This window comes from Salvelinus alpinus, chromosome 16 (assembly GCF_045679555.1).
Source record: "Salvelinus alpinus chromosome 16, SLU_Salpinus.1, whole genome shotgun sequence".
In the NCBI taxonomy this organism is placed as follows: Eukaryota; Metazoa; Chordata; class Actinopteri; order Salmoniformes; family Salmonidae; genus Salvelinus; species Salvelinus alpinus.
Window position 1 is genome coordinate 20,629,490 of NC_092101.1, and position 12,134 is coordinate 20,641,623.

The 12,134-nt window shown below is 43.3% G+C and overlaps 1 protein-coding gene across 1 annotated transcript; it reads right to left on the minus strand.

The window, feature by feature from the left end:
- Positions 1–1,352: 1,352 nt before the first annotated feature.
- Positions 1,353–5,359, minus strand: acer1 (alkaline ceramidase 1). Its single transcript, XM_071345318.1, has 7 exons — positions 5,177–5,359; positions 4,306–4,418; positions 3,998–4,112; positions 3,661–3,799; positions 2,965–3,102; positions 2,699–2,836; positions 1,353–2,576 (listed from the first exon to the last, which is right to left on the minus strand). The coding sequence occupies exons 1-7, from the start codon at positions 5,181–5,183 to the stop codon at positions 2,399–2,401; spliced, it is 828 nt and encodes a 275-aa protein (XP_071201419.1). The 5' UTR covers positions 5,184–5,359; the 3' UTR covers positions 1,353–2,398.
- Between the last annotated feature and the right edge of the window lie 6,775 nt (positions 5,360–12,134).

Below are 12,134 nucleotides of genomic sequence, written 5' to 3' on the forward strand. Positions count from 1 at the left end.
GACATAATTTGAGTCAATTGGAGGTGCACCTGTGGATGTATTTCAAGGCCTACCTAACGCAGTGCCTCTTTGCTTGACATCATGGGAAAATCTAAAGAAATCAGCCAAGCCCTCAGAAAAAAAATTGTAGACCTCCACAAGTCTGGTTCATCCTTGGGAGCAATTTCCAAACGCCTGAAGGTACCAAGATCATCTGTACAAACAATAGTACGCAAGTATAAACACCATGGGACCACGCAGCCGTCATACCGCTCAGGAAGGAGACGCGTTCTGTCTCCTAGAGATGAACATACTTTGGTGCGAAAAGTGCGAATCAATCCCAGAACAACAGCAAAGGACCTTGTGAAGATGCTGGAGGAAACAGGTTAAAAGTATCTATATCCACAGTAAAACGAGTCCTATATCGACATAACCTGAAAGGCCGCTCGGCAAGGAAGAAGCCACTGCTCCAAAACCGCCATAAAAAAGCCTGACTACGGTTTGCAACTGCACATGGGGACAAAGATTGTACTTTTTGGAGAAATGTCCTCTGGTCTGATGAAACAAAAATAGAACTGTTTGGCCATAATGACCATCGTTATGTTCGGAGGAAAAAGGGGGAGGCTTGCAAGCCGAAGAACATATCCCACCCGTGAAGCACGGGGGTGGCAGCATCATGTTGTGGGGGTGCTTTGCTGCAGGAGGGACTGGTGCACTTCACAAAATAGATGGCATCATGAGGCAGGAAAATTATGAGGATATATTGAAGCAACATCTCAAGACATCAGTCAGGAAGTTAAAGCTTGGTCGCAAATGGGTCTTCGAAATGGACAACGACCCCAAGCATACTTCCAAAGTTGTGGCAAAATGGCTGAAGGACAACAAAGTCAAGGTATTGGAGTGGCCATCACAAAGCCCTGACCTCAATCCTATAGAAGATTTGTGGGCAGAACTGAAAAAGTGTGTGCGAGCAAGGAGGCCTACATACCTGACTCAGTTACACCAGCTCTGTCAGGAGGAATGGGCCAAAATTCACCGAACTTATTGTGGGAAGCTAGTGGAAGAATACCCGAAACGTTTGACCCAAGTTAAACAATTTAAAGGCAATTCTACCAAATACTAATTGAGTGTATGTAAACGTCTGACCCACTGGGAATGTGATGAAAGAAATAAAAGGTGAAATAAATCATTCTCTCTACTATTATTCTGACATTTCACATTCTTAAAATAAAGTGGTGATCCTAACTGACCTAAGACAGGAAATTTTTACTAGGATTAAATATCAGGGATTGAGAAAAACTGAGTTGAAATGTATTTGGCTAAGGTGAATGTAAACTTCCGACTTCAACTGTATCTATGTCTAATGCTCAATACGTTGTTCATAGCAAATTTTATTTTTTTCAATCAAAAGAGAAAACTACATTCTGTTAAATGTCTCAAATTCGTCAGTGCATTTATTTCAGCAATGCACAAACTGTTAATCTTATTCATATAAAAATGTATTTGCTCTCATAGAGGTAGAACCCCACACATAACAAAACTTGACATGTTCCTAACAGTTTCTGTAATAACATTGTAATACTCTTTGAAAAACCTGAGAGAGATTCAATTAATACATGTATGTTATAAAATGACTTAGTTTAGTTCAGTTCACACACAATGTGATATTTATCCCTGAAAAGGGTGTAGGTTATGTAAACAAACTCTACAAGCCCCCTGAAATGTGGTTGTGATTCAGCCCCACATTTAATCAATGCTGTCTTTTTTGTTGAAAGTATCTCAGTACTCGTCACTATAAAGACAAGCATGTAATCATACCAAAACACAGCTAAATATAAAAACATGTTGTTTTTTTACAAACATGATGTGCAGAGAATATCCATGCACATACAGATGTAGGATCTTAATTTGACCTATATTGTAACAGCAAAATAATCCTGCAGCAATAGGATTTTAACGTTTAGTCCATAATGTTGCTTGATCGGTGGTTAGGCTATTAAACTGGCCAAAAGTAGGCTACATGAAAAGCAAAATACTGTTAATATAACCGTTGGTTTTCAGTGAATTTATGTAAACCAAGAAGCTCATCTGCATTTCCTGCAGTGCAGGAAGATTCTCAGCAAAAAAGAGTGATCAAATTAAGATCCTACATCTGTATGAATGCAAATAACAGATGGGTGAATTGATCAAAATTCACACAAAATGCATACAAACATACACACATTAATGACCTGAGTGGCATTGATTCTATTATCATATAAAATAAGAAGCAAACCAATGGATTGCAGCCATTTCTCAAACTGAGTCACTGCTAAGTAAAAAGAAAGGCACTGCTTTTTACACTTTCTCTGCATGGCACTACTGACCACATTTCGGCACCAAAGCCTTCAAGTTGTCTCTTGCAGAAGTTGAATGTTCTTTAGAATATTTTCTGAGTCTTGGTGGTTCCTTTCAGAACAATGTAAGGCAATCCCAGGACCCAGTTGTCATTGGGCCAGTACTGAAGGCTTGGCAGGGAGTAGGGTATCTCATAGTTGGCATCCAAGTAGGCTATCAGGGTGCTTGCGTAGGCTACAGCCATTACTATCAGAATGTGCCTAGAGAGTGAATAGACACATGTCAGTCATACATGGATCTGTTTGTGATTCACAAAATCAAAAAGGAAATTGTTCCATCTAACTTCTATTAACATCATTGTTGTCGTCTCCCCTACTCTTACCAGATTCCATGCAGGTAGCAGAAATTAAGCTTTTGCCAGAAGCTGCATCCGAAACGATCACTGATCCAGCAGGAGATGGCCAGCACCCACAGGCCAACAGCAGACCAGCATAACCGCAGCACCTTCGGGTCAGTACAGCTGTGTGAGGAAAATAAAGGGAAAGAGAGAGAGACAGAAAGCAGTTCTTTGATAGCAGTTATCAGACAGTGAACTGATGGAGTGATAGGCAGTAATGTACAGTACAATAATGGGAGTTTTTTCCTTACATCCTCATCTCCAGACCCAATGAGTAGATGATGTGGAGGGCAAAGCAGTTGAGGAGGTAGGCATTGGCAGTGGGTTTGACAAAGGAGCATAGGGTGGTGACAACAGTTATCATCATGACCAGCCGGGAAAAAGTCGTCCTGCAGGGGGCGAGAGAGAGAGGGTTAGGGGTGGGTAGGAGACATAAAATGAACTTGAAGACAGTTGACAGTTATCACACGGCAGCACAGAAAACACTGGAAGGTAAATAAATGGGGACTATTGAACCAGGGGCTAGTTTTATAGTTAAATTGGGATTATCTTCACACTGTCTTAACAGTGTTAATGGGAGAGTCATTCAGAATGCCAGGGAGCCCCTCTCTCCCACTGGCTCGTGAATATAGCACACTGCAGGCTGCTCCTGGCCTGGTTGTCCGGCTCCTGGCTTAATATGGCTTCTGTTTCAACCTGGCGTGCCCTGTAAAAAAATCCTGTCATTGTCTCCTGCCTTATTAAAAGCCTACAGTACGTACTGCCGTTTGGTCCATACAGAAAGAACAGCCGCATGATCCTGTAGCAGGGAGATCTAAACACACGTGGATGCTGCTCCATGGTTACATTAAATAGAGACAGGAAGGCAGCACGCGGTACCCTACTTCCAATATTCACAGACAACATTTTGTCTGCAGAAGCCTCGACCAGGAGCAATGGTGACCAACCTGTCCTTGATGAAGGAGGGGAAGAGCCTGCGTGGGAACCAGAGACCATAGCAGAGCCCCAGGACCCACAGGATGGACAGCTCATCCAGCATCTGGCCCATGAAGCTCAGGGTCATGTGGAAGTAGGCAGAGAAGAGACCTGTAGGGAGGGGACACACGTTAATGCCCCGTTCCTAAATAGCCCCCAGCCCCTACCCAGTATCGATTGGGAAGAGGTTTTAAGAGCTATTATTGAATTCAGAATGAACTGAAAGCACCCTGATGAGGCCACCCTTGGAGTGGAGTTATAACTGAATGAAGGTTGGCCTGCTGTTTGGAAAGGAGAGTGGAGACACACCCACAAAGATCATCATGATCCAGACCAGGTGTACAGCCAGGTTCCTCTCCCTGGCGTAGGGGTGCAGCAGGTACAGCATGATGGGGGAGATCACAAAGAAGAACAGACTGCTCATCTGGAGAAACAGAAAGGACTGTTCTAAAAGAAGGATTCACAATGTAATGTAGTGAGTGATGCACCTGTCCACCATATCTATCATCATTGTTGCCATACAGGATGGAGTACAGCAGACAAGTGAGTTGCAATGTAGTTTCAGAAAGGTACATTTCTCAGCTGGATATTGTAATAAATAAATAATGTACACTTACAGTGTTGAAGTACTCCACTATGTGTTCAGAGTGCCTGTAGTTATCCTCACACCAGTCCAAATCGGAGCTTTCATAGGCGAACAGGCCTGTCATCTTCTCACTAGAATAGAACCCTGTGGGGGAGAAAGAAAGAGGACATTATTTTCTGTTGCATTCAGAGCTTCCAGCATAGAGCACAGTATGACTAACCATGTGGATGTAGCCTTTTTCAAAGACTCCACATGCTGATCCACTTTTTGAAGACGCCATATGAGGGACTGGCTTTAGTGAAATGTCAGTTGTCTGTTTTTCACCCTTTTGAAAACATGAGCAAATATCCAGGAGTGGATGCCTTAGCATGGGCTTCTTCAATCACATTCACCAAAATGGTTGCTTCAGTGTTGCTTATGTTGTACTGAATTATAGTGCTACATCCAGCCGGCCTGTTGGATTGTTAGCAGCATGAGTAAAATTCTATGATAATAAATATAATTGAAATCAACTATGTTGTTCAAATATTACATTTAAATGGGTTACAAATAGAGTAGGATGGCCTGTCAATGCTAAATGTTCTCAGCTGGATATCCATCCATGTTTTATCCATCCATACTGCAATCATGACATGCTTTAAAATAATTGTCTTTGAGCCAAAGCAAATATTATCTTAACATCGTGTATGCAAGTAGGTTGCAAGTAGGTTGCATAAGACCTTGCATTGAAAGACTCAAGAAGACAAATCATCATCATGAAATAGTGTCATCATCAAAACACCTGTAACCTGTTGTTAAAACGTATATATTGTCAACAAAACAGCACGCGTTCATATGGAATGTATGTAGACACTATATGACCACCATCTCAGGAGACTAGATAACATAGATATAGAGCTTACCTCCCATGTTGTAATCCAACCACAACTACTCAACTACTTTCCTCTCCAAGTGGCAGGTGGATTTTAAGTAGGGGACAAATGCTCCCGATCCTGTTGCACGAGTCTTTACTGTGACATCACGCCCCGGTGTGTCAAGAAAAACTACTGTGAAACTGAAATTCCCAGTGCCTTTGTTATAGTACAACCCGTCAGTTCAGAATTTGGATTAAAGTTGAATAGGAACCAAATGCACATGGGTGCATTTTACGCATGAACGTAAAGCCTGATACCCAACCTCAGCAACACGCAACGCATGATCAAACAAATTTAACTAAAACCTACCATATTACATTACCATCATTACATTATTCGTCATCCTTTGTTTGAAATTATAGTTTTAGAATAGAATGAATACACAGCTAATGGCAAAAGCTGTGGCTATTCATATTGTCTATAGCCAGGTGTACCAGCGGGCATGGCACAAGCACACGAGCGTGAGGCCACATTGGTCATATGTCACCTCAATGCCCTTTGCTTTTGACGGACGGCATAGGTAGCCAATCGTTTCTTACCCGCTGTTTGCCATTGTATTATTTATGTATTCTAGAAGCAAGAACATTCCTGACAATGCTAATTGAAACAATTGTGCTATTATGCCATTTTACAAGGAGGTGAGTTGGCAAAGTACAAGTCAGTCAAACAGCACGGACACCTGGTATATATATAGTAGAAATCAAATCAAATAAGGAAGTCATTACTTCAACATGGATTAAGCTGCATGTTTAATCCCCACACAATCCCAACATATTGCCATTCATTAAACAATGAATCTAGGCCTATGCTGATTTGGAATAGGATGAGGGCCAAAGAGCCCAGACAATTATACAGCTGTATTTTCATTTTAAGAAGGTTGGTGAAATAAAGTTCCATGGGGAAGGAGGTCATAGTTGAGACCAGCTCTACTGGTCTGTCTGTGGATCATCAGAATAAGCAGGGGATCCTGCTCAGCAACTACACAGTCTCCTTATTGTGACCTTCTCCACAGGTACTAATGACAATACTCAATTATTAAAGCAGTAGCCTACCATGTATGTTTAACATGTACCTCATAGTATGGCTGTATTCATTGAGTATGTAGTCTGCTCATATGATTTCTTTATTCAGACGAAGGGTACTGCTATGGGATACCCTATGGCTCCTAACTATGCTAATTTGTAATTGGGTTACATTGAGAAACAGTCAATTCTTAATCCTCTCAAAAATGTTTTCTTGCCTAACATTACAATTTAGAAACCGTACATTGATGATATTTTTGTTCTATGGAGGGGTGATGCAAAACAGCTCCAGGCATTCCATGCTTTTCTAAACTCTTCTTCTGAGCACCTGAGATTAATCTGACACGTGTCAATCAGTTTCCTTGATCTTCTGATTTTGTGTGAGGATAATGTTCCATACACTGATATTTACAGGAAACCTACTGATCCTAATCGTTTGTTGAGGGCTGATAGTTGTCACCCGCTTCCCTCGAAAAACAGTTTGCGCTACAGCCAATTCTGTCGAATCAAACGAATTTGCAAAGATTTCGACAGAAACATGGCTGAGATGCAAAGAAAATTCAAGGAGAGGGTGTACAAAAATGGTCAGATTAATACTGCCATTGAGAAAACTCAAAACAAATCGAGACATGATCTCTTTCAAGGACAGTCTGGCAAAAATAAGCATTCTTGCGTTCTTAGGGTGCCGTCTTTCGGATGGGACGTTAAACGGGTGTCCTGACTCTGTGGTCACTAAAGATCCCATGGCATTTATCATAAGAGTAGGTTTGTTAACCCTGGTGTCCTGGCTAAATTCACAATCTGGCCCTCATACCATCATGGCCTTCTAATCATCCCCAGTTTACGATTGGCTCATTCATCCCCCTTCCTCTACCCTGTAACTATTTCCCAGGTCGTTGCTGTAAATGAGAATGTGTTCTCAGTCAATTTACCTGGTAAAATAAGGGTTAAATAAAATAAAATAAATACCACTCACTATTCAAAGTGCTCTGAACAAATGAAGGGAATCGTTCACAAACATTGGCACATTCTAAGATACGATGACAGTATCGCTAAAGTGTTTTCAGACTCTCCCTTGGTTGTATTCTCGCCGGGCAGAAATCTCAGAGATCAATTGGTAAACTCTGAAGATCCGTTCTTACGCACGACGCAACCTGGAGTGCCTGGATACAGCCCTTAGCCATGGTATATTGGCCATATACCACAAAACCCAGAGGTGCCTTATTGCTATTACTGTATAAACTGGTTACCAATGTAATCAGAGCAGTAAAAATACGTTTTGTCATACCCATGGTATATGGTCTGATATACCACAGCTGTCAGCCAATCAGCTTTAATGGGCTCCAACCACCCAGTTTATAATAGATTATTCAATTATTGCATCTGAGCTCCTAGAGAGTGCGGCTCTCCTTGAATCCGCTAGCCAGCACCTCGCCCCAGCAGCTGTGTGTTTCTTTTGTGTCCAGATTATTGTGCCCTTCTCCACAGGTACTAATGACAATACTCATTTACATTTACATTTACATTTTAGTCATTTAGCAGACGCTCTTATCCAGAGCGACTTACAGTAGAGTGCATACATTTTATAAAAAAATGTTTTACATACTGAGACAAGGATATCCCTACCGGCCAAACCCTCCCTACCGGCCAAACCCTCCCTAACCCGGACGACGCTATGCCAATTGTGCGTCGCCCCACGGACCTCCCGGTTGCGGCCGGCTGCGACAGAGCCTGGGCGTGAACCCAGAGACTCTGGTGGCATTTATTAAAGCAATTGCCTTATGTTTAACATGTACCCCATAGTATGGCTGTATTCATTGCGTATGTAGTCTGCTTATAACATAACATTGGTTTTAGTTAATTGGTTATCCACTGGTTATTCACTAGGTGCAGTGCATTCGAGAAAGTATTCAGACCCCTTGACTTTTTCCACATTTTGTTATGTTACAGACTAATTCTAAAATGGATTAAATAAATACAAATCCTCATCAATCTACACGTAATACCCCATAATGACAAAGCGAAAACAGTTTTTTATTTTATTTTAGAAGATTTATAACAAATAAAGAACAGAAATACCTTATTTACATAAGTATTCAGACCCTTTGCTATGAGACTAAAAATTGAGCTCAGGTGCATCCTGTTTCCATTGATCATCCTTGAAATGTTTCTACAACTTGATTGGAGTCCACCTGTGGTAAATTCAATTGAATGGACATGATTTGGAAAGGCACACACCTGTCTCTATAAGGTCCCACAGTTGACAGTGCATGTCAGAGCAAAAACCAAGCCATGAGGTCGAAGGAAATGTCTGTAGAGCTCAGAGACAGGATTGTGTCCAGGCACAGATCTGGGGAAAGGTACCAAAACATTTCTGCAGCATTGAAGGTCCCCAAGAACACAGTGGCCTCCATCATTCTTAAATGGAAGAAGTTTGGAACCCCCAAGACTCTTCCTAGAGCTGGCCGCCCGGCCAAACTGAGCAATCGGGGTAGAAGGGCCTTGGTCAGGGAGGTGACCAAGAACCTGATGGTCACTCTGACAGAGCTCCAGAGTTCCTCTGTGGAGATGGGAGAACCTTCCAGAAGGACAACCATCTCTGTAGCACTCCACCAATCAGGCCTTCATGGTAGAGTGGCAAGACGGAAACCACTCAGTAAAAGGCACATGACAGCCCGCTTGGAGTTTGCCAAAAGGCACCTAAAGACTCTCAGACCAAGAGAAACAAGATTATCTGGTCTGATGAAACCAAGATTGAATTCTTTGGCCTGAATGCCAAGCTTCACATCTGGAGGAAACCTGGCACCATCCCTACGGTGAAGCATGGGTGTGGCAGCATCATGCTGTGGGGATGTTTTTCAGCGGCAGGGACTGGGAGACTTGTCAAGATCGAGAGAAAGATGAACGGAGCAAAGTACAGAGAGCTCATTGATGAAAACTTGCTCCAGAGCACTCAGGACCTCAGACTGGGGCGAAGGTACACATTCCAACAGGACAATGACCCTAAGCAGACAGCCAAGACAACGCAGGAGGGGCTTCGAGTCTCTGAATGTCCTTGAGTGGGCCAGCCAGAGCCCGGACTTGAACCCGGTCGAACATCTCTGGAGAGACCTGAAAATAGCTGTGCAGCGATGCTCCCCATCCAACCTGACAGAGCTTGAGAGAATCTGCAGAGAAGAATGGGAGAAACCCTCCAAATAAAGGTGTGCCAAGCTTGTAGCGTCATACCCAAGAAGACTCCAGGCTGTAGTCACTGCCAAAGGTGCTTCAACAAAGTACTGAGTAAAAGGTCTGAATACTTATGTAAATGTGATATTTTATTTTTTTATTTTTAATAAATCTGCCAAATTTCCAAAAAACTTGTTTTTGCTTTGTCCTTATGGGGTATTGTGTGTAGATTAATGAGGGGGGGGGAACTATTTAATGAGGGGGGGGGGAACTATTTCATCCATTTTAGAATAAGGCTGTAATGTAACAACATGTGGAAATAGTTCCGTCTTCAAGAGAGCGAGAGTTGCACCCCTTCTGAAAAAACCTACACTCGATCCCTCCGATGTCAACAACTACAGACCAGTATCCCTTCTTTCTTTTCTCTCCAAAACTCTTGAACGTGCCGTCCTTGGCCAGCTCTCCCGCTATCTCTCTCAGAATGACCTTCTTGATCCAAATCAGTCAGGTTTCAAGACTAGTCATTCAACTGAGACTGCTCTTCTCTGTATCACGGAGGCGCTCCGCACTGCTAAAGCTAACTCTCTCTCCTCTGCTCTCATCCTTCTAGACCTATCGGCTGCCTTCGATACTGTGAACCATCAGATCCTCCTCTCCACCCTCTCCGAGTTGGGCATCTCCGGCGCGGCCCACGCTTGGATTGCGTCCTACCTGACAGGTCGCTCCTACCAGGTGGCGTGGCGAGAATCTGTCTCCTCACCACGTGCTCTCACCACTGGTGTCCCCCAGGGCTCTGTTCTAGGCCCTCTCCTATTCTCGCTATACACCAAGTCACTTGGCTCTGTCATAACCTCACATGGTCTCTCCTATCATTGCTATGCAGACGACACACAACTAATCTTCTCCTTTCCCCCTTCTGATGACCAGGTGGCGAATCGCATCTCTGCATGTCTGGCAGACATATCAGTGTGGATGACGGATCACCACCTCAAGCTGAACCTCGGCAAGACGGAGCTGCTCTTCCTCCCGGGGAAGGACTGCCCGTTCCATGATCTCGCCATCACGGTTGACAACTCCATTGTGTCCTCCTCCCAGAGCGCTAAGAACCTTGGCGTGATCCTGGACAACACCCTGTCGTTCTCAACCAACATCAAGGCGGTGGCCCGTTCCTGTAGGTTCATGCTCTACAACATCCGCAGAGTACGACCCTGCCTCACACAGGAAGCGGCGCAGGTCCTAATCCAGGCACTTGTCATCTCCCGTCTGGATTACTGCAACTCGCTGTTGGCTGGGCTCCCTGCCTGTGCCATTAAACCCCTACAACTCATCCAGAACGCCGCAGCCCGTCTGGTGTTCAACCTTCCCAAGTTCTCTCACGTCACCCCGCTCCTCCGCTCTCTCCACTGGCTTCCAGTTGAAGCTCGCATCCGCTACAAGACCATGGTGCTTGCCTACGGAGCTGTGAGGGGAACGGCACCTCAGTACCTCCAGGCTCTGATCAGGCCCTACACCCAAACAAGGGCACTGCGTTCATCCACCTCTGGCCTGCTCGCCTCCCTACCACTGAGGAAGTACAGTTCCCGCTCAGCCCAGTCAAAACTGTTCGCTGCTCTGGCCCCCCAATGGTGGAACAAACTCCCTCACGACGCCAGGACAGCGGAGTCAATCACCACCTTCCGGAGACACCTGAAACCCCACCTCTTTAAGGAATACCTAGGATAGGATAAAGTAATCCTTCTCACCCCCCCCCCTTAAAAGATTTAGATGCACTATTGTAAAGTGGCCGTTCCACTGGATGTCATAAGGTGAATGCACCAATTTGTAAGTCGCTCTGGATAAGAGCGTCTGCTAAATGACTTAAATGTAAATGTAAATGTAAATGTCTGAATAATTTCTGAATACACTGTATGCACTTTTCTACTATGCATATTCAACACTTCATATTGTCAAGACATGTTTTTATACAACATAATTTGTCAAAGATGGAACCATCACCTGCTGCATGCTTCAGTAACTGTTCCAAAAACAACTATAAACTGCATCCACACATTGAACATTGTAATGGATTAGCATTTCCATTCTTAACATGTAAAGCTCCCAGTTTCAGTCAGTGCTCACCTGCTGGACCAGTCCTCCCAGCTGAAGAAGAATCTACTGCACTCTCTCCTGACAACACATCATTCATAGCCATAATGACGACAGCATTCTTCAAGGGTTATGAGACTTTGAAAAACAAGGGTGCATTCCAGGGGTCATTATTGATAGCTAAACATGATATAAGAATGAGGTGGCCTTCAAGCATTCAGTTTCATTTTGTTACACATTGCGTCAAGGAGACAAAAACAGTATATCAATCATTTCTGTATCTATAATAATTGTCTATATTATGACCACTGCCACTTGACAAAAATATAAATTCTCTGTTCATTTGTTAATTTCAAGGTGAAGTTATTTTACAACCCATAAACTAGTTTTGTAATGAATTCAACATAGCAGAACTATTATTTGTAATTACAAGTTTATAACATCAAATAACCATGTATATTATCATACATCAGTCAGACTTTATGCTCAGTGCACATTGACTTGCCCGAATTGAAGACAAGGAAATGGTGCAGCGGTACCTCCCAGTGGTTGCTTAAAGCGCCAATCATAAGTAGAAACAATATCAAAGCAGTTTCCACACCCCTGGTTCGGTAAAAAGCTGAGGGATCAGGCTGGAGAAATGTAATCACAAAAATTCATAGACAGAGCTA

Coding starts and splice junctions, on each gene's coding strand:
- acer1 (XM_071345318.1), bottom strand. Junction 3,800..3,997: donor GATCATGATGATCTTTGTGG/GTGTGTCTCCAC, acceptor CCCTCCCTACAG/GTCTCTTCTCTGCCTACTTC. Junction 3,103..3,660: donor CCCTCCTTCATCAAGGACAG/GTTGGTCACCAT, acceptor CGCCCCCTGCAG/GACGACTTTTTCCCGGCTGG.